This window comes from Bos indicus x Bos taurus, chromosome 16 (genome assembly GCF_003369695.1).
Source record: "Bos indicus x Bos taurus breed Angus x Brahman F1 hybrid chromosome 16, Bos_hybrid_MaternalHap_v2.0, whole genome shotgun sequence".
In the NCBI taxonomy this organism is placed as follows: domain Eukaryota; kingdom Metazoa; phylum Chordata; class Mammalia; order Artiodactyla; family Bovidae; genus Bos; species Bos indicus x Bos taurus.
Window position 1 is genome coordinate 57,141,681 of NC_040091.1, and position 22,863 is coordinate 57,164,543.

Consider the following 22,863-nt stretch of genomic DNA (forward strand, 5'->3'; position numbering starts at 1 on the left):
ACCTGTGTCCCTGCATTGGCAGGCAGACTCTTAAGTCCTAGACCACCAGGGAAGTCCTGCTCAAGGATTCTTTAAGGCTTACCTTATCTCCATCAGCCTCATGTTTCCACTTAGGATTGGGGTCACTCCATTCTCAGTGCCATGCTGGGTTTCTCTTGTTAAAGGGCACCAGACAGAGGTGATTTGGAGCAGAGTGCTTTAGAATCATTAGAGCTTTATCTTCAGTAAGGGCTTCCTAGGTGGCTCAAGGGGTAAAGAATCCACCTGCCCAATAAAGGAGCTGCTGGAGATGCAGGTTTGATCCCTGGATCAGGAAGATACCCTGGAGGAGGAAATGGCAACCCACTCCAGTATTATTGCTAGGAAAATCCCCCAACCTACTAAGCTGACCAGTTCCTATAAGAATATGCTCCAAATTCTCTTCTTCTTCATTTTCTTTCCTGACTATTGATAGGGGTGACTCATTTTCAGATTTTTATTGGTGGTTCCTGATGCATCTGTCTTTTGGCTCGTCTCCCTCAGGGCCTCCGGACGTGGATCGGCCTTGTGAGCCGAGCCTGCAGGCCTGGAGTCCCGAGCTCCACCTGTACCACATGAACATGACGGTCCCCTGCCCCGCGGAAGGCTGCAGCCTGGAGCTGCTCTTTCAGCACCCGGTCCAAGCTGACACTCTCACCCTATGGGTCACCTACCTCTCCATGGGCTCTTCCCCGGTGCTCTTTGACACGGAGATCTTGCTGGAACACCAGAAGTCTGTGCACCTGGGCCCCTTGGACACTTTCTGTGACACACCGCTCACTATCAAACTGCATGTTGATGGGAAGGTCGTGGGGGTGAAAGTCTACACCTTTGATGAGCGGATGGAGATTGACGCAGCTCTCCTGACTTCTCAGCCCCACAGTCCCCTGTGTTCTGGCTGCAGGCCTGTGAAATACCAGGTCCTCCGTGAGCCCCCATTTGCCAGTGGCTTGCCTGTGGTGGTGACGCATCCTCTCCGGAAGTTCACAGACACGTGAGTTGGGCAGCAGGGCTTTCTAAACCATGGGGCCTCCTGAGGCTTTGGAAGTGGGTTTTGCTTCCTTTTTCTTTGTTGTGTTTTTTTGTTTTTGTTTGTTTTACATTCCAACATGCCCTTATTTGGAGAAACATTCAGACCCTCGGAGGGGCTTTTATTCTAAAGTGGCATCTCTGAGATGAACAAAAATATTTCCCAGAAAAGGGAAAGTGGATGTCCTGATTGATGATGCCATCGTTATGATTATGGACAAAAGAGGTCCGTGAATGATATGTTGGTATCCCCTGGTGGCTCAGATGGTAAAGAATCCACCTGTAGTGCAGGAGACCTGGATTCCATCCCTGGGTGAGGAAGATCCTCTGGAGAAGGACATGGCAACCCACTTCAGTATTCTTGCCTAAAGAATCCCTTGGACAGAGGAGCCTTGCAACTCTTTGCAGGGTTGCAAAGAGTCAGATGCAACATGCATGTATGTTTCAGTTGGGCTGAAAGTAATTGCCAGAAATAAGTTGATCAGAGTCAGATACTCCTATCTGGTGACACCATCTGATTTTTGATCTTTGCCGCAACTTTTAAATAATCTGCCACAGCTCCTATATCATTCAAAGGTTATAGTCACCTCTTCCACAGCTAAGCAGAGAAGCCTAGGGTTCCTGAAACACTATACTTTCATGAATTTCATTTTTCACTCCTCCTTTATTTCCTCCCTCCTTCTCTCTTTCCTTCTCTTACAACCCTTCTCTTTCTTTTTCTTCTGTTCTTCCTACATTTAGTGTTCTTCAGTGCTCCTGGCACTGTGTGCTCAGTGGAGGGGACACAGACTAAGATAAGATCATTGGCTTAAAGAGTTCAAAAGTAGGAGGCTGGTGTCTCCAAAGGCAAATTTTCCTCACCTCATAATTTTTTCAGAGGCTGCCCTGAGGGCAGAACTCTGGGTAAAACAAAAGTTTTATCAGAGGTGCTGTATTGGTTAGTTTTTGCCACATGAGAAATCATCACAAAGCATAGTGGTTTAAAACAACAAACACATTTCTCATGGTTCTGTGTGTTGGCTGGGTGCACTCATCCAGACCAGCTTGACCAAGGCTACATGGCCCCAGATGACCTCATGCACACATGAAGCTCAGCTAAGATGCTGGCCTGGCTGGGAGGATGAAGTTCTCTTTCCACATGTCTCCTTCACTGGGAGGCTTTGCCTGGGCTTGTCCTCATGGTGCTTCACCGTGCTCAGTCGCTTCAGTCATATCTGACTCTTTGCAACCCTATGAACTGTAGACCGCCAGGCTCCTCTGTCCATGGGATTCTCCAGGCAAGATGACTGGAGTGGGTTGCCATTTCCTCCTCCAGGGGATCTTCCCCATCCAGGGATGGAACCTGCATCTCTTATGCCTCCTGCATTGGTGGGCAGGTTCTTTACCACTCATGCCACCCAGGAAGTCCTCATGGTGGTAGAAGGCTTTCCAGAAGCAGGAAGGGCAAGTCCCCAAATTCTCATACTTTTCAGGCCTCTGCTTGTATCACTCATGATACCATTTCACTAGTCAAAACAGATCACAAAGAATTTCAGATTCTGGTGGTGACAAAATTGATTCTATCTCTTAATGAGAGAAACAGTAAAGTCACATCACAGAAGGGCATACATCTGGGATGGGAAGAATTTGTGGCCACTTTTCAGTCTGCCATAGTTACAAATGAGTCAAGAAAAGCGTTCACCTTGAATTTTACTGCAATTTTCTTTCCATACTTGCTCTCTGAATTAGAACTAGAGGATAGTGAAATGGTCAAAAAGTTCATGCAAATGGGAGGATAGATCATGGGACAGGTCTGAAAAGAAAAAAAATGTTATTTAGGGGGACTTTCTTTAGTAAGCCAATTAAAATGTTATTTTTTATCTTTTTAAATAATTTTTTATTGTTATTTTTGTTACATTTAGTAAGTCAAGTTTTGTGTTCCCTCATCATGATTTTCAAAATATAAGCTATCTAGTGATATTTTTTAACTTCATGATTTTCAAAGCATGAGCTATTTAATGATATTTATTATCTAACTTGATATACACACATTCTCACACATACACTTACACACAAAAAACATTTAAGGATAATAATATTCTATTTTATAGATAAGAGAACTAAGGCTTAACTTTAATTTTGTTGAACAGAGCTAGTAAGTGGCAAACTCAAGAATAAAATCCAATTTTCTGACTAAATCTCATTTTGGTTCCTTAGTAACACATTACTTTTACAAACTCAGCTCATTGAAGATTGGGGCTACCTGCTGCTGAGTTTTCTCCCCAAGAAGCGTAAACATGTCCTGATGCTTCTTTCCAATCCTTTACCAGCTAGAGATCAGTGTAAGACTTTTATGCATGGCTGGATGAGAAGTCAGACAGAAACCTCCCTGTGAAAGGGGAGCCATCAGAATTGATTAGGATATAAAACTTGTTTTGCTTTTGAAATACCTGGCAGTCTTATGAAAAGAGTGCTTCCCTACAGAAAACTAATTTGGAAATTTAAAAGTCTTTAATATTTAGGTGTCTTTCCTATTAAAATAACTAAAAACCAGTACAGAGATGTTTAAAGGTGTTTTTGAAACCCCGTGACATTTCCTGTTTGCTGCTTGCAGCATCAAGCAGAAGAGTAGAAGCTTTGTGGTTGAGTTGAAGAGTGTGCTAAAGCAGAGAGGGCTTTGGCAGGACATCTGTGGGTACCTCTTGTGGGAGAACCAATAGCCCTTTGAGATCCTATTCTTCTAAGTCACTCCCATTCTAGCTTGACTCTAGTGGTACTTTTCCAATTAGGGTAAGCGTTAGATAAAAATTAAGTTGAAGGCAGAATTCATCTTTGGAACCAGCAGCTCCCCTCCAACCCCCACACCACTGGCTCCCTTGCAAACGTTCAGTCTCTCACAGTCTCCACTTGATTAGTGCTCTTGGGCTCCAGAGAGTCCAATAAACTCCTTCCATCTCTGGTGTCAATTGATAAAACTCCATTCCTGGTTTATATGTATTTTGGAGCTGAGGAGTTATTTAATGCATTTCCAGTTGTGGAATTTCTTGCATCCCTAAAATAAGGATGGAAGATTTTCTCATCTCCTTCTAGGAGAAAGTTGCTTTTCCTCATAAGCATTCAGTCTCCTCAAGACAAGAATTCTCTTGAGAGACAAGAATTCTCTTGAGAGACAAGAAAACTATGATTCACGGACCCAAGAAGGGCCTTGCTGAGCCCAAACTCTGAAGCTTTCATCTTCAGCTTTACAATCATTTCAATGATACAGAGGAGTTTCCCAGGTGGGGCTAGTGGTAAAGAACCTGCCTGCCAACGTAGGAGACATGAGACACAGGTTTGATCCCTGGATCAGGAAGATCCCCTGGAGGAGGGCACAGCAACCCACTCCAGTATTCTTGCCTGGAGAATTCCATGGAAAGAGGAGCCTGGCTGGCTATGGTCCATAGGCTCACAAAGAGGTGGACATGACTGAAGCAACTTAGCATGTACGCACACATGCAGTGATATAGAAGACTAGGTTTTCAAAGTTGGTGGGTTTGTGTGTGTATGTTTATGTAACATGGTAAAGATATGCTCGAAATACCATCCTCCCGGATTGTGTGGGACTGTTAGTTGGTTCAGCGTTCACTAAACAACCACTTGTTGTACATTGACTATATAAAAGGTACTGGGAATACAGAGATGAATATGGTTTCAAATGCTCTGTCAGACTATATGCCCTGCTCTTTGTTTCAAACAACATGGCACATGTTTAACATTTATATTCCCTGTAATATTTATTTAAAATTCCTTCACACCATCTGAAAAAGACCCAGGGCCTGCTCCACTTCCCAGATGTATGGTTACAGCCCACTGGTTTCCACAGGGAGGTCATGCCTGGGCAGATGTATCGGTACCAAGTTCAAGCTGCAGCTGGAGCAGAACTGGGAGAAGCTTCACCTCCTCTGAGCCACATCCATGGAGCTCCTTACTGTGGAGATGGGAAGGTTGCAAGGTGAGGACATACTGGGTGCCTTGGGCTGGGTGTCAGAGGATGTCCCGCCTTGCTTGGACCATGAGGGTTCACCTTGAGACTGGTTTGGGAAGTGAAAGGGGCAAGGCACTGTGTGATTCTGGTATTGAACAAAATCTGGGACCTGGTAGTGATCTTGAGGGGTCATTCACATCTCTACATAGTTAAGGATGGACCCACTTTCATTTAGTACCAAGATATTGGGGCTGATTCTGTGGGGATCTTCTTCAGGTTTCAGAGAACAAGTGCTGGGCAGTGATTCAGGGAAGGAATTCATGGTGGAGAAGGTTATTGCCAAATGATGCTAAAAGAGGATGTGAGGGTATCTTTTGGATCAGTTGCCTGTCTTATGACCCAAGGAAAGTCACTATAGCTTTATGAGCTTCAGTTGCTCATTTGATCCCTGGAAGACCTCATTGCAATGCAATTTACAACTATTCTATAAAAGCACCAAGGTAAAAATGGAACCACTCTTTTGATTTCTTAACATACTACCTTCCTTTTCCTGTTGCCCTTTAGTTAGTTATTTCAATCTCTCAGTCATGTCTGACTCTTTGCAACACCAGGGACTGTAGCATACCAGGCTTCCCTGTCCATCACCAACTCCCTGAGCTTGCTTAGACTCATTTCCATAAAGTCAGTGATGCCATCCAACCATCTCACCCTCTGTCGTCCCCTTCTTCTCCTGCCTTCAGTCTTTCCCAGCATCAGGGTCTTTTTCCAATGAGTCAGTTCTTTGCATCAGGTGGTCAAAGTATTGGAGCTTCAGCTTTAGCATCAGTCCTTCCATAGACTATTCAGGACTGATTTCCTTTAGGATTGACTAGTTTGATCTCCTTGTAGTCCAAGAGACTCCCAAGAGACTTCTCCAACACCACAGTTCAAAAGCATCAATTCTTCAGTGCTCAGCTTTCTTTATGGTCTTTCTCTATGCCCTTTAGTGATATCAACTTAATTCCTTCTGATTTGCCAGGCACTTGCCAAAATTTTTCACTGAATATCCCCATGTCCCAGTGACCACCCTATATTAATCTATTCTAAATGCTTAGCTCACCTAATATGTTGTTTATATAAAGCTGCTGGGAGTAAAAGACTGGAAGCCCAGGTACTGTAATTTGTCTCAGAGTCTGTATCCTAATAAGATGGCTTGTTTTTAGCTTTCCAGATCAAGTAAAAATATCTTGTATCTTGAAGGCCTAATTGAAAGCAATCTATAGCCTTTCTTGGGGTTTTATCCCATTGTTTAGTAATTACTAAATATTGTTTGTCTTCTCAATCTTCTAAGATTCTTAAGCTTTAGTGTAAGTCTACTCCTTTTCATAGTAGCATAAACACCAAATGTTCCCAGACTTCAGAAATACATCCAAGAGACTGAGATCACTTTAATACCCAAACCTTGCTAGTTTGCTGAGGCCACCTTCTGCCTCAGTCTCAGCTTACCCTCCCCCCCCCCCCCCATCTCAATTAAATATCTCCCTGTGAAACCATTAGGTGACATTTCAGGGACTTGCAAGAGCTCCAGTACCACAGTCCTTTACGTCTCAGCAAAGAAAAGAATTCAGCTATAGGCAAAGTGATAGATAAGAAGTGATTTATTAGATTAGGATGCTTGTAAGACTTATAAGCTGGCAAGGACTGGCAGGAGGCAGTAGTGGTGAAGGTTCTCAACCAGAGAACTTACTGGGCTACAGTTTTATAATCAAAGGAAAAGTGGGGAGGGGGAGAAGAACTTCTTTGTCTTTCTTGAGTAGATGCCATGCTTCCATCATCAGCTCTTCCTCCTGGTTGAGCAGGGGAGTTTTCTTGTCCCTACTTGATCAAGCTTGGTCTGCAAATTATTGTTTTTTATGTGTGCAGAGAGAATGTTCTAGGGATAATTAGCTTACTGAGCTTACTGGGCAGGATGTGGGTCTCATGACAACACTTATTTGATCATTTGGGGGCAGTGTCTCGTGCTTCTGTTGCATGATTTTGTTGCTAAGCAAGCCAGCTTGGTTTTGTGGTTAAGTAAACCTGCAAGAAGATCCAACCAGTCCATTCTAAAGGAGATCGGTACTGGGTGTTCTTTGGAAGGAATGATGCTAAAGCTGAAACTCCAATACTTTGGCCACCTCATGCAAAGAGTTGACTCATTGGAAAAGACTCTGATGCTGGGAGGGATTGGGGGCAGGAGGAGAAGGGGACGACAGAGGATGAGATGACTGGATGGCATCACTGACTCGATGGACGTGAGTCAGTGAACTCTGGGATTTGGTGATGGACAGGGAGGCCTGGCGTGCTGCGATTCATGGGGTCGCAAAGAGTCAGACACAACTGAGCGACTGAACTGAACTGAAACCTGCTCAACTGAGTAATCAGTAACTTACAGGGGTCACCCATATTTTTCTACATACAATCCCCTCATGGAATTAACTACTTAATCACCAACTTTGTCCCTATTTTGAGCTTCCCTGGTGGCTCAGACGGTAAAGTGTCTGCCTGCAATGCAGAAGACCTCGGTTTGATCCCTGGGTCAGGAAGATCTTCTGGAGAAGGAAATGGCAACCCACCCCAGTAGTCTTGCCTGGAAAATTCCATGGACCGAGGGGCCTGGAGGGCTACAGTCCATGGGGTTGCAAAGAGTTGGATGCGACTGAGTGACTTCACTTTCACTTTTGTCCCTATCACCTAGGGATGACTCAACGTGTGCACAGAACAAATCTGGTTGTTGTTGATGTTTTCCGTGGCTACCTCATTTTAAACCTGCCGCCCACTAATTAAGGTGTCTGCAGGACTAGGTGACCATTACTACCCAGAGAGAGCCCTGCTTGAACAAAACATTTGATCTTATGTTGTAGCATCTCCTACAGCAGTCCTCCAATGAAGATTCTCATGTCCCAGGATGCCACATCTGTCTGGGGTTCTGGGGCAGAACAAGATGAGGGCCATCTTCCTAATCTGACATTGTACATTCTAGCCTGAGCCTTGAAACAGCTTCATCTGTAGTGACACCTGCTTGGCTACTGGGCTTCACAAAGCTCCTTATCAAAATGTTCCTTTGAACTCTGCCTATACCACCTCTCTATAGAGTGTCATACTTTGTTCTTGTGACATTGGAAAGCCCTGCCTGCCAATGCAGGAGACATGGTTCATGGGAGATCATGGATTCCCTGATCCAGGAAGATCCCATATGCCTCAGAGCAACTTAGCCCACGTACCACAACTATTGAGCCTGTGCTCTAGATCCTGGGAGCTGCAACTACAGAAGCCCTTGCACCCTAGACCCTGTGCTCTACAATGAGAGAAGCCGCTGCAATGAGAAACCCACACACCACACTGAGAGAGTAGCCCCTGCTCTCTGAAACTAGAGAAAAGCCGGCACAGCAACCAAAACTAACTAAATATTTTTTAAAATGATGTTAACTACAAGAGAAAAATCATTTTATGTATACAAGTGTGTGTGTTTGTATATCAGAATGTATACTTTTACCTTGTAGGAACCTGGGAGAAGAGTGTGATGATGGAGACCTTTTGAATGGAGACGGCTGCTCAAGGGCATGTGAGTTAGAGGAAGGTTTCAACTGTGTAGGTGAGTTTAGGAGCACCTGCCCAGGCTTATATCCTATGTTTGGAGGTGTCTCCAATTCTTACTCTTGTGAGCCCTTGATATCTGGCAATGTGTAATTTAGTGGTAATAATGATAACATTTGCTGTGTCTGTTATGTGCCTGGCACTAACTGTTTCACATATATTATCCTGTTTAATCCCTACAATAAATATAAGGAGACTAAACAGAGGCACAGAGAGCTTAAATAACTTGCTTTCTCTTACACAGCTGGCAGTGATGAAGTCAGGATTTGAACCAGGGAAGCAAATCCACATGTTAAACTACTAAGTTACCTGGCCTCCTAGATTAATGTTACCAAAGATTGCTCTTGGGTCCTCATGTCTCACATCAGACTGTCAGCCAAGTAGCACAATCACAGATTCAACATAAAAATTATGGTGGGACATGTTTTAAGCCAAAGAGAGTACAAGATATCTCTTGGTGTCTGTGTTTAGTAGATAAGATTATGAATAGTGACACACAGAATTTCTTAATCTGGGAATATCACTGGTAATGTTATTGCTAGGTGCCATTGACTCTAGACTCTTGCCACACAGGAAGGCCCTCCAGAACACTTTCCCTGATTTTGATTAAAGCCATCAACAGGCTTCTTTGTAGATTTTAATTTTTTCATTCCTATGAGCATGCACACTTAGTCGCTCAGTCAGGTCCAACTCTTTGTGACCCCATGGGCTGTCTCCTGCCAGGCTCCTCTGTCCATGGAACTCTCCAGGCAAGAACACTGGAGTGGGTAGCCTTTCCCTTCTCCAAGGGATCTTCCTGACCCAGGTATCGAATCTGGGTCTCCTACATTGCAGGCGGATTCTTTACCATCTGAGCCATCAGGGAAGCCCTCCTATGTGCATACATTGAAGTAATTCTGTGGAACATATTTACTCAGCAAAGTTATTTTTTAAAGCAGTGCATTTAACAATATTTTAATGTTTATAAATTTCAAGACAAAGTTGGATATGATTATAATTATGTATAATTTATTAAGGTATTAAATACCACAAAGAACACACAAATGCTCCTGCTTTCCTGAGCAGAATAATAAAATTATAAAATCTTAGTGGTCTTACATCTATCCGTATAACAAACTATGTTCAGTGCCCTCTGTATAGCACAAGTCTAATAGAGACCCTGATCCCTTCATATGCCCAGCCTCTTTACCTTATAGAAATTGCTGTATCAGTTCTCGAGCTTTTCTTACATGCATCTAGCAGTAAAGATTGCACCTTGAAAGACCATTCTGTTTAAAAGTGGCTTTATCTATTATAAAATTCTTCTCCCCCTTTCTGGTTTGGAAACTGATGTTCAGAGCATTTTAGTGACTTGTCCATGGGCATATAATGAAGTGTCTACAAAGCCAGCATTGGAACTCAGCTTTCCTAATTCTTAATCAAGTGCTTTTTCCTTGCTATGAAACTACAGAGGATACATTTTTTTTCCCCTGTTTTATTTGACTACCATTCAGATATTTGAAATGCCTCCCTATTATTCTCCTTTCCAGTCCAAACATCCCCTGATGTGATTAGGTTTCCAGGCCCTTTCCTATTTACCCTAACTTGGCATGCTTTCTGTGGTCAATGCCCAGAAAGGAATTCAATACTCCAGATACGGTCTGGCTGTGTAAAATACACTGAACCGATTACCTCCCCTCTTCTGTATACCAGTATTTGTTAATGCCATCTCTGTTTGCATCATTCCTTTTTTCACATAATGGGCTCATGATACACACACACAAACACACACACACACACACACACAGCCTTTGCCACTGCAGCTCATCTCATCTGTCTTAAAAGTGGACCTTACTTTGTTTCCATCACATTTAATTCCATTAAATTTGGTTCATATTCCTTTACCCTCCAACTCCAGGAAGATCATAGTTAAATTATTTTAGCTTTACATGGCAAAGTTAAAATGGTCTATTCCACAGCTAGATATTTATTTCAGTTATTTAGTTCTATAGTTCTATAGCATATAGCTCTAAAGCTCATAGCATATGCTAAGCATATAGTTCTGTTCCATCATTTCTCAAGAGACTAAGTTTGAAGGAACCATAGTGAAATGTGTTATAAAAGCCTCCATGTTCATATATGACTGCAGTGAGCGAATTCTAGCAGATAATATTTTCATCATTTAAATTGTTTTTTTTTAATAATTGTGCAGTTGAAGTATTATATAAATAATTCTGAAGTTAACACATTTCAGCAGAGTTTTTTTCTTCTACTGTATTATTTTCTTGGAATAAATATAAATCAGTTACTTTAAAAAAAAAAAAAGTGGTCTGCTATTTTTGCATTGATTTGAAGAAACAGAAGCAAAATTTTTAAGTTGATGGTAAACAAAAAATAGGGAAGAAGCGAGGAGAGACTGTCACTGGATTATATAGAAAAATAAGATATGTATACATATGTATATTATAAAAATGTCATAAAATATATATTATAAAACAAACACATTCATATGTACATATGTGTATATTCAAAATATGCACATACATATTAAACTCTACATACATGCATATGTATGAATATATGTGTGTATGTATATAAACTATATAAACATATAAACTATACATATATATGCATGTGTATATATATATATATATATATATATATATGGAACAATCATGGAAAAGTCATTCCAAATACACATATATTGGCTTTGGGGAGTAACTTAGAAAGGCCTTGGATTTAATGGCATACAGGAGTTGAAAACCCAAAATAGGCTCAGAACCAAGTCCTCGGAACAGGAGCATACCCCTGGCAAGTAGAGATAGATTTACTAGAGAAGCGTCTTTGACTTGAAGAGATTATGAAGGAAAATAATTAGTAACTACATGTTGATGAACAGTTGAAAAATTACTGAAGCAGTCCTGTGGTATTTCTGTAAAGAATTTAAAATTAAAAGAATGAAATAGTAACAGTTAATTTTAGTGATGTTACTGAATGTGGATCTATGCAGTCGCTTTCGTCGTGTCTGACTCTTTGTGACCATATGTACTATAGCCTGCCAGGCTCCTTTGTCCATGGGATTCTCTAGGGAAGAATGCTGGAGTGGGTTGCCATGTCCTTCTCCAGGGGATCTTCCCAACCCAGGGATCACATTGGTGCCTTTTATATCTCCTGCATTGGCAGGTGGGTTATTTACCACTAGTGCCACCTGGAAAGCCCATGTAGCTATGGGTTGATCTATTTTAAATCTTGATCTTATTTTCATGTCCTATTATTTTAGGTAGAAATGAAGAATTAGAATTGTGTTACTAATAGGGGTAGACAGGGCAATAATACTTAATAAATAAATGGCTTTATAACTGCATCTCAGGTTTTTACATTTGAAGAAAGCTAAGTTACATATCAAGTGGCTCAGGGGTAAAGAATCTGCCTGCAATGCAGGAGACACAGGAGACATGGGTTTGATTCCTGGGCCATGACAATCCCCTGGAGGAGGGCATGGCAACCCACTCCATATTCCTACCTGGAGAATCCCATAGACAGAGGAGCCTACATGGACAGAGCAGGCTACAGTCCATAGGGTCCCCAAGAGTTGGACATGACTGAAGTTTACTGAAGTTACTGAAGATATGTAAACCCACGCAGTTTATATATCTATAGTTAGTGAGGACTATCCATGTAGTAGAAGTTATCCTACAAGCAAGTAAGGACCTTGTCCAAGGAATTATAGCTTGCTTTACAGACCCAGTGATTGTTCTCATATGTTCATTACTCACACATTTGCTCCTGAAGACAGTCTCTCTGCCTTGGTTGAGGTACTGTGGAGTAAGAGAAAGCCCCTGAACCTGCTTCCTGTAAGCCTGGCTCAAAGCCAAGCAGTACTGCTTCTGCATCAAGGGAACTTTGACAAATCACTTATAATCATGGAGTCTCAGATTGTCTATTGATGAAACAAACAAAAAATACATACCTCACATGGTTATTGTAAGACAATAATAGATGTGTAACCCTTATAAACCTGGAGCCCATATTGTCCATTTCAGAGCAAATTGCATGGTTAACTGAAGAAATACAGCAGCAAAAATGTAATTGAAAACAAATCCCTCAAATGTTTTATTTAAAATTTCAAAGACTATGATGAGGTTCCAAGTACATATCACATCCTACCATCTATTTAAATTTCCTTTATTCTTTTACCTAGCTTCCCCTAGCTTCCCCTAGTACTTTGCTCAATGATTCCTTAAAGTTTCTTTCTATATCCACCCCACAGCTGCTTTTTTCCTTCCTGTTCCTTTTCCCTAACCCCACCCACTTTGTAGACTTTTTATTATCTCAATGGATTTTACCATTCTCCCCATGAAAATGTATCCTTCTTTAGGGGTATGATATCTATATGTTTGAGGTGGGCATTAGACTGGTTAGTAGTTACAGGATTCTCTCTAGCAGCTGGAGTAAAAATGTAATTATTTTTACTTATATAAAAATACCTTTTCAAATGTCAAACAATGTTTCTTGACAGGGGAACCAAGCCTGTGCTATATACATGAGGGAGATGGAATATGTGAGCCTTTTGAGAAGGAAACCAGCATTGTAGACTGTGGTCTCTATACTCCCAAAGGATACCTGGATCAGTGGGCTACCCAAGCTTTTTCTTCTCATGAAGACAAGAAGAAATGTCCTGCTTCCTTGGTAACTGGAGCACCTCACTCCATGGTAAGTTAAGACTAGTCAAGGGTAAACAAAATTGTTAAGTGATTCCCCCAGATACTGACCTTGAGCTTACATTTTTTTCTCCTAACTTTGATGCCAAATTTAGTTAACGAACTCAGAATAAAATAATGTTAAATGAAAAGCTTCTAGGCTATCAGTTAAATCTCCTCCCCAACCCTCACCCCACTTACCTTCACTAGTTTTCATCTAGGAACCTTTGACTATGCAATAACTGGCTTAAAAGTACACAAAAGCATCTCAAAATTAGCCTTATAATATGCATGTCAGAAATTACACTTAGGCTTTGAGTTTGGAAGAATTTATCTTGAAAGAAGATAAACGAGCAGTAAAGTCAGAATACTTGGATGACACTGTTGGATCTATCAGTATCATTATGATTATTACTAAGTGACATTTGGCAAGTCACTCAACTTTTCTGGGCCCCAATTATCTCATATGTAAATCTTTTGCATTTAACTCAAGGTTTATTGCAAGGATCAAGTGAAATTTAAAATATATATTAAAGATCAAAATATAATTTGATTTAAAAATTATTATTATTAAAGACTTTCTAGAATTAGTACTAAATCAAATCCATAGGCACACAATTTTCCATGAATATCTACCTAAGTAAATAGAAGATCTTCCGAGAGCTTTGAGGACTGACTTCTGTGAATTATAAATACCTAAAAGAAGATTAAGTGAAAAAAGTGAAAGTGTTAATTGTTCAGTGGTGTCCGACTCTTTGCAACCCCATGGACTATAGCCCACTGGGCTCCTCTGTCCGTGGGAGGCAAGATACAGGAGTGGGTTGCCATTCCCTCCTCCAGGGGATCCTCCCAACCCAGGGATAGAACGTGGTTCTCCTGCCATGCAGGTGGATTCTTTACTGTCTGAGCCATCAGGGAAACCCAAAGATTAAGGGCTTTGGTTTTTGAATGCTATTCTAGATGTTTCCATTGCCAAATATACTCTTCCATACTTTATAACAATAAGTAATATAGTCATTTTTGACAGAAGTAAGATTTGTTAATAGCTCTCTAGGTATTTTAGGCCAGAGGCAAATCATTGGTTTTTGGTCTTGAGGAGACAGCCCAAGAGACTGAGGAACTAGCCAAGGCTAGTGGTCCAGGTCAAGGAACTCATCAAGGACCTAAGTGTCGCTGAGATTTTGGCTCTTTCCACACTTGACTTGCAGTTTTCTTCCTCAAGCTCATGAGACGACTACTGCCCTCCAGGTGTGAAGTCATTATTCAAGCAGGAAGAAGAGGGAAGGTCAAAGGGAAATAAATGCATGCGAGCTGAGTCTGTTTTTAGTGGCAAAATGGGAGCTGTTCCAGGAATATAGGCATCTACCAACATCCCATTGTTCAGATCCAGGTCACTTCACCAGCCTTAGCTGTAAGGGACCCTGAGGAGATGAGCATTTATAGCTGGATACACTGTCACCTTGATCAAGATTAGAATTAATAAGAAAGAGGGAGGTATGGATATGGACAGCCAATTAGCCATGCCTGTCTCTCTCCTTTCGCTAATTCTGAAGGCATCTTTCTCAAGAATTCTGATGCCCAGTGGTAGGAAGTTAGGAAAGTTAGGTGATTCTGAGTTAGTAACAGCTCTCTAAAGCGGCTTTAGTCTAGCTTGTCTGTCTTCCCCAAGTGAAGTGGGAAAATTTTCTGAAATTTCTCTTTCCTGGTTCCTTTTCCCATCTTAGTGTTTCCTTGACTCGGTTGTCTCACTCCTGGGCCAGTAGATCCTTCCTGTTAAGGACAGAATCATCATCTTGAACAGATTTCCCTAACTAATCCTAGGAGCAGTTGTCTGAAACATGCCAGGAGAATTCGTTGAGCAAGGTCCCTGGACCACCAATGGGCTGTAAGTTGTCACGTGTGTTCTTCCTCCCTGGAAAGTTGGATATTGAGGCTAAGAGAGAGCACTGAGACATTCTACCTTGAGAAAAGTTTTCTGCCAATAATGTCATCATGAGGCATTCAGAAAGAGGAAAACATTGATTTTGAGCTGGGAGTTTCATTATCTTTACTTGTCTCTCACCCTTCATGTCTAATTTTTGGTTGAAATTGCATTTCAGGTTTGCACATCATACCGTCCAGATTTACCAGAGCACCGACCCATAATTGGCTGGTTTCCCTGTGTCCCCAGTGGAAATGGACCTGAAGATGAAGGGAGTAAGCAGCCAAAAGGTAGCCTGCAGAGAGAGGATGAGGTTTGGCTCAAAGTAAGTGACCCAAATGTTTTTTTTTGTGAAAACTGGATAGATTGTGCGTGCGTGTGTGTGTGTGTGTGTGTGTGTGTATAAATGATACATTGGAATGTCAGGAAATTTCCTTTTGTCATCTAAAAGTTTTTATGTTTTGAGTTTATTTTCATTTCTTTTTGAATGTTGGACTTTTCTTTATAAGCAATCACACTATCAAAGTGTAATACACATATAGAAAAGTACAAAAATCAGAAAGGATTGATAAATTTTTACAAAGTAATCATCCTCTCTAACCACCACAGAGATCAAAAAACAGAAAATTAACATCACCCCCCAAAGGCTCTGTCCTTCTCCCTCTCTTTATACTACAGAGGTATCTACTATTTTTCCTTTTATCACCAAAGATTAGTTTTGCCTGTTTGTATTTTATGTGAAAAATTTGACAGTCTGTAGTATTTGTGTCTGATTCTTTCTTACTCAGCATTCTATCTCTGGGATTCATTCAGGCTGCTATACTTAGCAGTAGTGTTCATGTCCACTGCGGAGCAGAATTCCAGTGCATCAATGGGCCATACTTTAATTAATCATAGTAATGAAACTTTCGTTTATTTCTAATTTTTCTCTATTGTATATTACAAATAGTTCTGCTATAAACACTTCTGTACATTTCTTTTGGTGAATGTATACAGACAGTTGGGTATATTTGGAACTGCTGCTAAGTCACTTCAGTCGTGTCCGACTCTGTGCAACCGCATAGACGGAAGCCCAGCAGGCTTCCCCGTCCCTGGGATTCTCCAGGCAAGAACACTGGAGTGGGTTGCCATTTCCTTCTACAATGCATAAAAGTGAAAGTGAAGTCGCTCAGTCGTGTCCAACTCTCAGCGACCCCATGGACTGCAGCCTACCAGGCTCCTCCATCCATGGGATTTTCCAGGCAAGAGTACTGGAGTGGGGTGCCATTGCCTTCTCCGATATTTGGAACTGCTAGATAGTAATTAGGCAGATGATCAGCTTTAGTAGATAATACCAAATGGTGTTCTACTTGGTTATACTAGTTTATACTCCCAACAGAGGCTTATGAGGCAATTGCTTTATATTTTTACTGATTACTTAGTATTTTAAGTCTTAATTTTAACCATTAAGTATGTAAATGTACCTCCCTATGGTTTCAATTTACATTTACATTTTGACTAATGAAGTTGTAATGTTTATATGTATATCGGCCATTTGTATCGATATATCCTTTTTCCCTCTTTTTTTCTGAAGGGTTTATTCAAGTCTTTTGCTCAATCTTCTATTGGACTGTCATTTTCTTCTTAATTTATATGATTTCTTTACAATTTTTGGAATATATAAATCATATTTCAGTTGTATATTATTTAATATTTTCCAGCATTTCATGGCTTACTTTTTTTTTTTTTTTTACTCTTAGTGGTGTATTTGATGAAGAGTTCTAAATTTTACCACAATCCAATTTCTTTTTCTTTTTCTTTATGGTTAGTGCTAATCGTGTACTGTATTAAGAAGTCTTTGCTTACCACAAAGACATACTTTCCTATGTTATCTTCTAGAAACGTTATTGTTTCACCTTTTATATATAGATCTACAATCCTCTGGAATTTTTACATATTGTGTGAGGTAGGGATCAAGATTTTTTCCCCCTAGAACTAGAACCACCATTGAAAGTGAAAATGTTAGTTGCTCAGTCATGTCTGATTCTTGTGACCCTATGGACTGTAGCCCACCAGGCTCTTCTGTCCATGGAATTCTCCAGGCAAGAATCCTGGAGTGGGTAGCCATTTTCTTCTCTAGGGATCTTCCTGACCCAGGGATCAAACCTGGGTCTCCTGCATTGCAAGCAGATTCTTTACCATCTGGGCCACCAAAATAACAACTTGAAGGCAATGTATAATCCTTTGCCAATAGTTTTGGATACTTTTTGTGAATATATTAAGTGTTTTTTCTTTTATATTCATTAGAGCTTGGTCCCTACATTAAAAAAGAAAAATGTTACTATCTTGTCAGGTTTATGATGAAGGCCAGGTTTGACTCCTAGAGTAAGTTTCCTTTATTCCCCAGTTTTCTGGAATATTTTGTGAAAGGTTGGTGTTAAATTTTCGTGAACTTCATCAGTAAAGCTATCTGAGTCTGGTATTTTCTTTGAGGAAAATATTTAAATATATGTTAAAATCTTAAACCAAATATTGCAGAATTGGGGCTTTCTATTTCTTCTTAGGTTAACTTTGGAAGAAGTTATTTTTTTTTTTCCAAATAATTTGTCCATTTTTTTCCTAAAATTTTGAATTTGTTGGCATTAAGTTTTTCATAATGCTCTCTTATTTTGTATATTTCTATACTCCCTAGGACTTTTTTTAGTTATTCTATGGCTAATTTTTGGCTTCTCTCTTTTATTTTTTTGCTTAGTATTGCTAAAGACTTAACAGTTACATTAATCTTTCATTAATGTTTTTATAGAACCAAAGATTATACATGTGTGTATATATGTATGCTTATATATATATATACATATATACATAAATATACATATGTAAACATAAAAGGAAGGAAATAATGAAAGTAGCATGCATGTGTGCTCTTATTTTCATTATTGCCTCTTTTTATGTTTACATTTAATTTGCTCTTGAGATGATGCTTATATCATTAATTTTTAGCTTCTTTCTTTTTAAAATATAAACATTAAGGTGGCAAATTTCTTTCTAAATGTGACTTTTGCAACATATTACATTTCATATGTCTTATGTCTATTATCATTCAGTTCAAACATATTTTCTAATTTTTATTTGATTACTTTTTTGATCCCTGAGTTATATATAAATATGCTGATGAATGTCCAAATATTTGTTTGGAAATTATTTATTTTTTGTTTTTTATTTATAGCTAGAGTCTTCTGTGCTTAAAGATTATATTTGGTATGATGTCAAGCCTTTTTAATTTGTTGACCTTTGAATTATGGAAAAACATATGGTTAATTGGGCTTCCCTGGTGGCTCAGTGGTAAAGAATCTGCCTGCCAAATAGGAGATGCAGGTTCGATCCCAGGTTTGGGAAGATCCCCAGAGAAGGAAATGGCCACCTTCTCCAGTATTCCTGCCTGGAAAATCCCATGGATAGAGGAGCCTGGCAGGTTACTGTCCATAGGGTAACAAAAGAGTTAGATACAACTTACTGACTAAACAACAACAATATGGTTAATATTGATAAATATTACATGTACTTTGAAAGAAATATGTAGTCTGAAATAGTTGGATATAGCATTCTATATATTTAACATAGATCAAGTTCATCCATCATGTTGTTAAAATTTCCCATATTGTATATTTTCCTTGATACTCTTTCCACCAGTTACTGAGATACATGTGTTAGACTTTCTTACCATAATCTTAAATTTGCCTGTTTCTCTTTTATTTTTGCCAGTGGTTGATCTACGCATTGATTTATTTACATTTTGAGACTATTATTAAATATTCAGGCAATTCTCACTTTGTAGCGTGGAAACACAAAATGACCATGTATCCTAAAACTGTACAAAGCAAGCTAAATAACCAATGGTGAAAATTACAATTGTTACATGATATGTTTGTCACAACATTAAAAACTTTTATTTTTAGAAGTATATGTGAAATAAAATGAAAAAATAGTAAAATTTAACTCATAATTTAAAACATTACAGAGAATTAGTGTTTCATTTCTTTGTAAAATAAATTTATAAGCATAGTTTTAACAATTCTTGCCTTTTTTTGCATCATATGACTTATATTACAAAGCAAGCAATTTTTCTATGCCATTGTGAATTGTAATATTCCTTTCCAAGTTTGATTATCTTCTAATACTTTATGGTACTTTACACTTTCAATGTTATGAAACATCTCTGAGAGTTCTTTTGATATGAATTTTTTCTTGGCATCATTTCCTCTGGGACATCTTTATCCTTTTTGTCACAACCACTTTACTCCTTTTTGCTGATAATTTCATTTTCACTAAGTTCCTCTGGCTGCAAATACAGAGTCTCTCAAATGGCAGCAGCAGCAGCATTCCCATACCCAATTATTTCATCTATAATTCTATTTACCTTTCATTCAAATTTCACCTCCAGCATTATAATTTTTTATTTCTTTGCCACACTTTCATCTTTCCTAGAGATCCCTTCTTTTGATTATCCATTTTTGTAAAATGTCATGTGGGTAATATGTCAGTGGGAGATGAGACAGTGCAGCTGCACATTTTTCTGTCTCTGTGTGAACAAAATAACAGGTACACAGGGACCAATCAATGACAATTTGAATTAAGAGATGTAATTGGTCACTTTATCATGATTCTCATTGGTTATTTATATGGTGATTTATATGGTGATACGGAAGGACTATTCATGGAGTTTACACTTTCTGCAGTTACAATTAATACTTTTTGCTAGTTGAAATTTGAATCACATTATCTGGTATTATATACCTAAATTGTGATAACTGATATTTGTGTATATGGAAACTACATAAAATGAAACTACTGCCAGTAGATGATTTTAGAACTTACTGTATCTTTCCCATTCTGTTGTTTTCCCCTATTTCTTTGCACTGATCCCTGAGGAAGGCTTTCTTATCTCTCCTTGCTATTCTTTGGAACTCTGCATTCAGATGCTTATATCTTTCCTTTTCTCCTTTGCTTTTCACTTCTCTTCTTTTCTCAGCTATTTGTAAGACCTCCCTAGACAGCCATTTTGCTTTTTTGCATTTCTTTTCCATGGGGATGATCTTGATCCCTGTCTCCTGTACAATGTCACAAACTTCCGTCCACAGTTCATCAGGCACTCTGTCTATCAGATCTAGTCCCTTAAATCTGTTTCTCACTTGCACTGTATAATCATAAGGGATTTGATTTAGGTCATACCTGAATGGTCTAGTGGTTTTCCCCACTGTCTTCAATTTAAGTCTGAATTTGGCAATAAGGAGTTGATGATCTGAGCCACAGTCAGCTCCCGGTCTTGTTTTTGCTGACTGTATAGAGCTTCTCCATCTTTGGCTGCAAAGAATATAATCAGTCTGATTTCAGTGTTGACCATCTGGTGATGTCCATGTGTAGAGTCTTCTCTTGTGTTGTTGGAAGAGAGTGTTTGCTATGACCAGTGCATTCTCTTGGCAGAACTCTATTAGCCTTTGCCTTGCTTCATGCCATACTCAAAGGCCAAATTTGCCTGTTACTCCAGGTATTTCTTGACTTCTTACTTTTGCATTACAGTCCCCTATAATGAAAAGGACATCTTTTAGGGGTGTTAGTTCTAGAAGGTCTTGTAGGTCTTCATAGAACCATCAACTTCAGCTTCTTCAGCATTACTGATTGGGACATAGGCTTGGATTACCATGGTATTGAATGGTTTGCCTTGGAAATGAACAGAGATCATTCTGTCATTTTTGAGATTGCCTCCAAGTACTGCATTTCGGACTCTTTTCTTGACCATGATGGCTACTCCATTTCTTCTTAGGGATTCCTGCCCACAGTAGTAAATATAATTGTCATCTGAGTTAAATACACCCATTCCAGTCCATTTTAGTTCGCTGATTCCTGGAATGTTGACATTCACTCTTGCCATCTCCTGTTTGACCACTTCCAATTTGCCTTGCTTTCATGGACCTGACATTCTAGGTTCCTATGCAATATTGCTCTTTACAGCATTGGACCTTGCTTCTATCACCAGTCACATCCACAACTGGGTATTGTTTTTGCTTTGGCTCCATCCCTTTATTCTTTCTGAAGTTATTTCTCCATGGATCTCCAGTAGCATATTGAGCACCTACCAACCCGGGGAGTTCCTCTTTCAGTATCCTATCATTTTGCCCTTTCATACTGTTCATGGGGTTCTCAAGGCAAGACTACTGAAGTGGTTTGCCATTCCTTTCTCCAGTGGACCACATTCTGTCAGACCTCTCCACCATGACCTGCCCATCTTGGGTGGCCCCACATGGCATGACTTAGTTTCATTGAGTTAGACAAGGCTGTGGTCCATGTGATCAGATTGGCTAGTTTTCTGTGATTGTGGTTTCAGTGTGTCTGCCCTCTGATGCTGTCTCACAACACCTACCGTCCTACTTGGGTTTCTCTTACCTTGGATAAGGGGTATCTCCTCACTGCTGCCCCTCCTGACCTTGAACGTGGAGTAGCTCCTTTCAGCCCTCCTGCGCCTATGCAGCAGCAGCTCTTTGGACGTGGGGTTGCTCCTATGGTATGGACCTAACAAAAGCAGAAGATATTAAGAAGAGGTGGCAAGAATACACAGAAGAACTGTACAAAAAAATCCTCATGACCAAGATAATCATGATGGTGTGATCACTGACCTAGAGCCAGACATCTTGGAATGTGAAGTCAACTGGGCCTTAGAAAGCATCACTACGAACAAAGCTAGTGGAGGTGATGGAATTCCAGTTGAGCTATTCCAAATCCTGAGAGATGATGCTGTGAATGTGCTGTACTCAATATGCCAGCAAATTTGGAAAACTCAGCAGTGGCCATGGGATTGGAAAAAGTCAGTTTTCATTCCAATCCCAAAGAAGGGCAATGCCAAAGAATGCTCAAACTACCGCACAATTGCACTCATCTCACACGCTAGTAAAGTAATGCTCAAAATTCTCCAAGCTAGGCTTCAGCAATATGTGAACCATGAACTTCCAGATGTTCAAGCTGGTTTTAGAAAAGGCAGAGGAACCGGAGAACAAATTGCCAACATCCACTGGATCATCAAAAAAGCAAGAGAGTGCCAGAGAAACATCTATTTCTGCTTTATTGATTAGGCCAAGGCCTTTGACTGTGTGGATCACAATAAACTGTGGAAAATTCTGAAAGAGATGGGAATACCAGACCACCAGACCTGCCTCTTGAGAAACCTGTATGCAGGTCAGGAAGCAACAGTTAGAACTGGACATGGAACAACAGACTGGTTCCAAATAGGAAAATGAGTATGTCAAGGCTGTATATTGTCACCCTGCTTATTTAACGTCTATGCAGAGTACATCATGAGAAATGCTGGGCTGGAAGAAACACAAGCTGAAATCAAGATTGCCATGAGAAATCTCAATAACCTCAGATATGCAGATGACACCACCCTTATGGCAGAAAGTGAAGAGGAACTCAAAAGCCTCTTGATGAAAGTGAAAGAGGATAGTGAAAAAGTTGGCTTAAAGCTCAACATTCAGAAAACGAAGATCATGGCATCTGGTCCCATCACTTCATGGGAAACAGATGGGGAAACAGTGGAAACAATGTCACACTTTATTTTTGCGGGCTCCAAAATCACTGCAGATGGTGATTGCAGCCATGAAATTAAAAGACACGTGCTCCTTGGAAGG

At 40.0% G+C, this 22,863-nt stretch overlaps 1 protein-coding gene across 1 annotated transcript in view; it reads left to right on the forward strand.

Moving 5' to 3' along the window:
• Positions 1 to 22,863, forward strand: part of PAPPA2 (pappalysin 2) — a 317,947-nt gene that overhangs the window by 147,330 nt on the left and 147,754 nt on the right. The window contains exons 8-12 of the mRNA XM_027565412.1: positions 523 to 1,012; positions 4,889 to 5,017; positions 8,512 to 8,603; positions 13,104 to 13,297; positions 15,384 to 15,530. Of these exons, the coding sequence (XP_027421213.1) occupies positions 523 to 1,012; positions 4,889 to 5,017; positions 8,512 to 8,603; positions 13,104 to 13,297; positions 15,384 to 15,530 (1,052 nt within the window). The remainder of the gene's footprint in view (positions 1 to 522; positions 1,013 to 4,888; positions 5,018 to 8,511; positions 8,604 to 13,103; positions 13,298 to 15,383; positions 15,531 to 22,863) is intronic.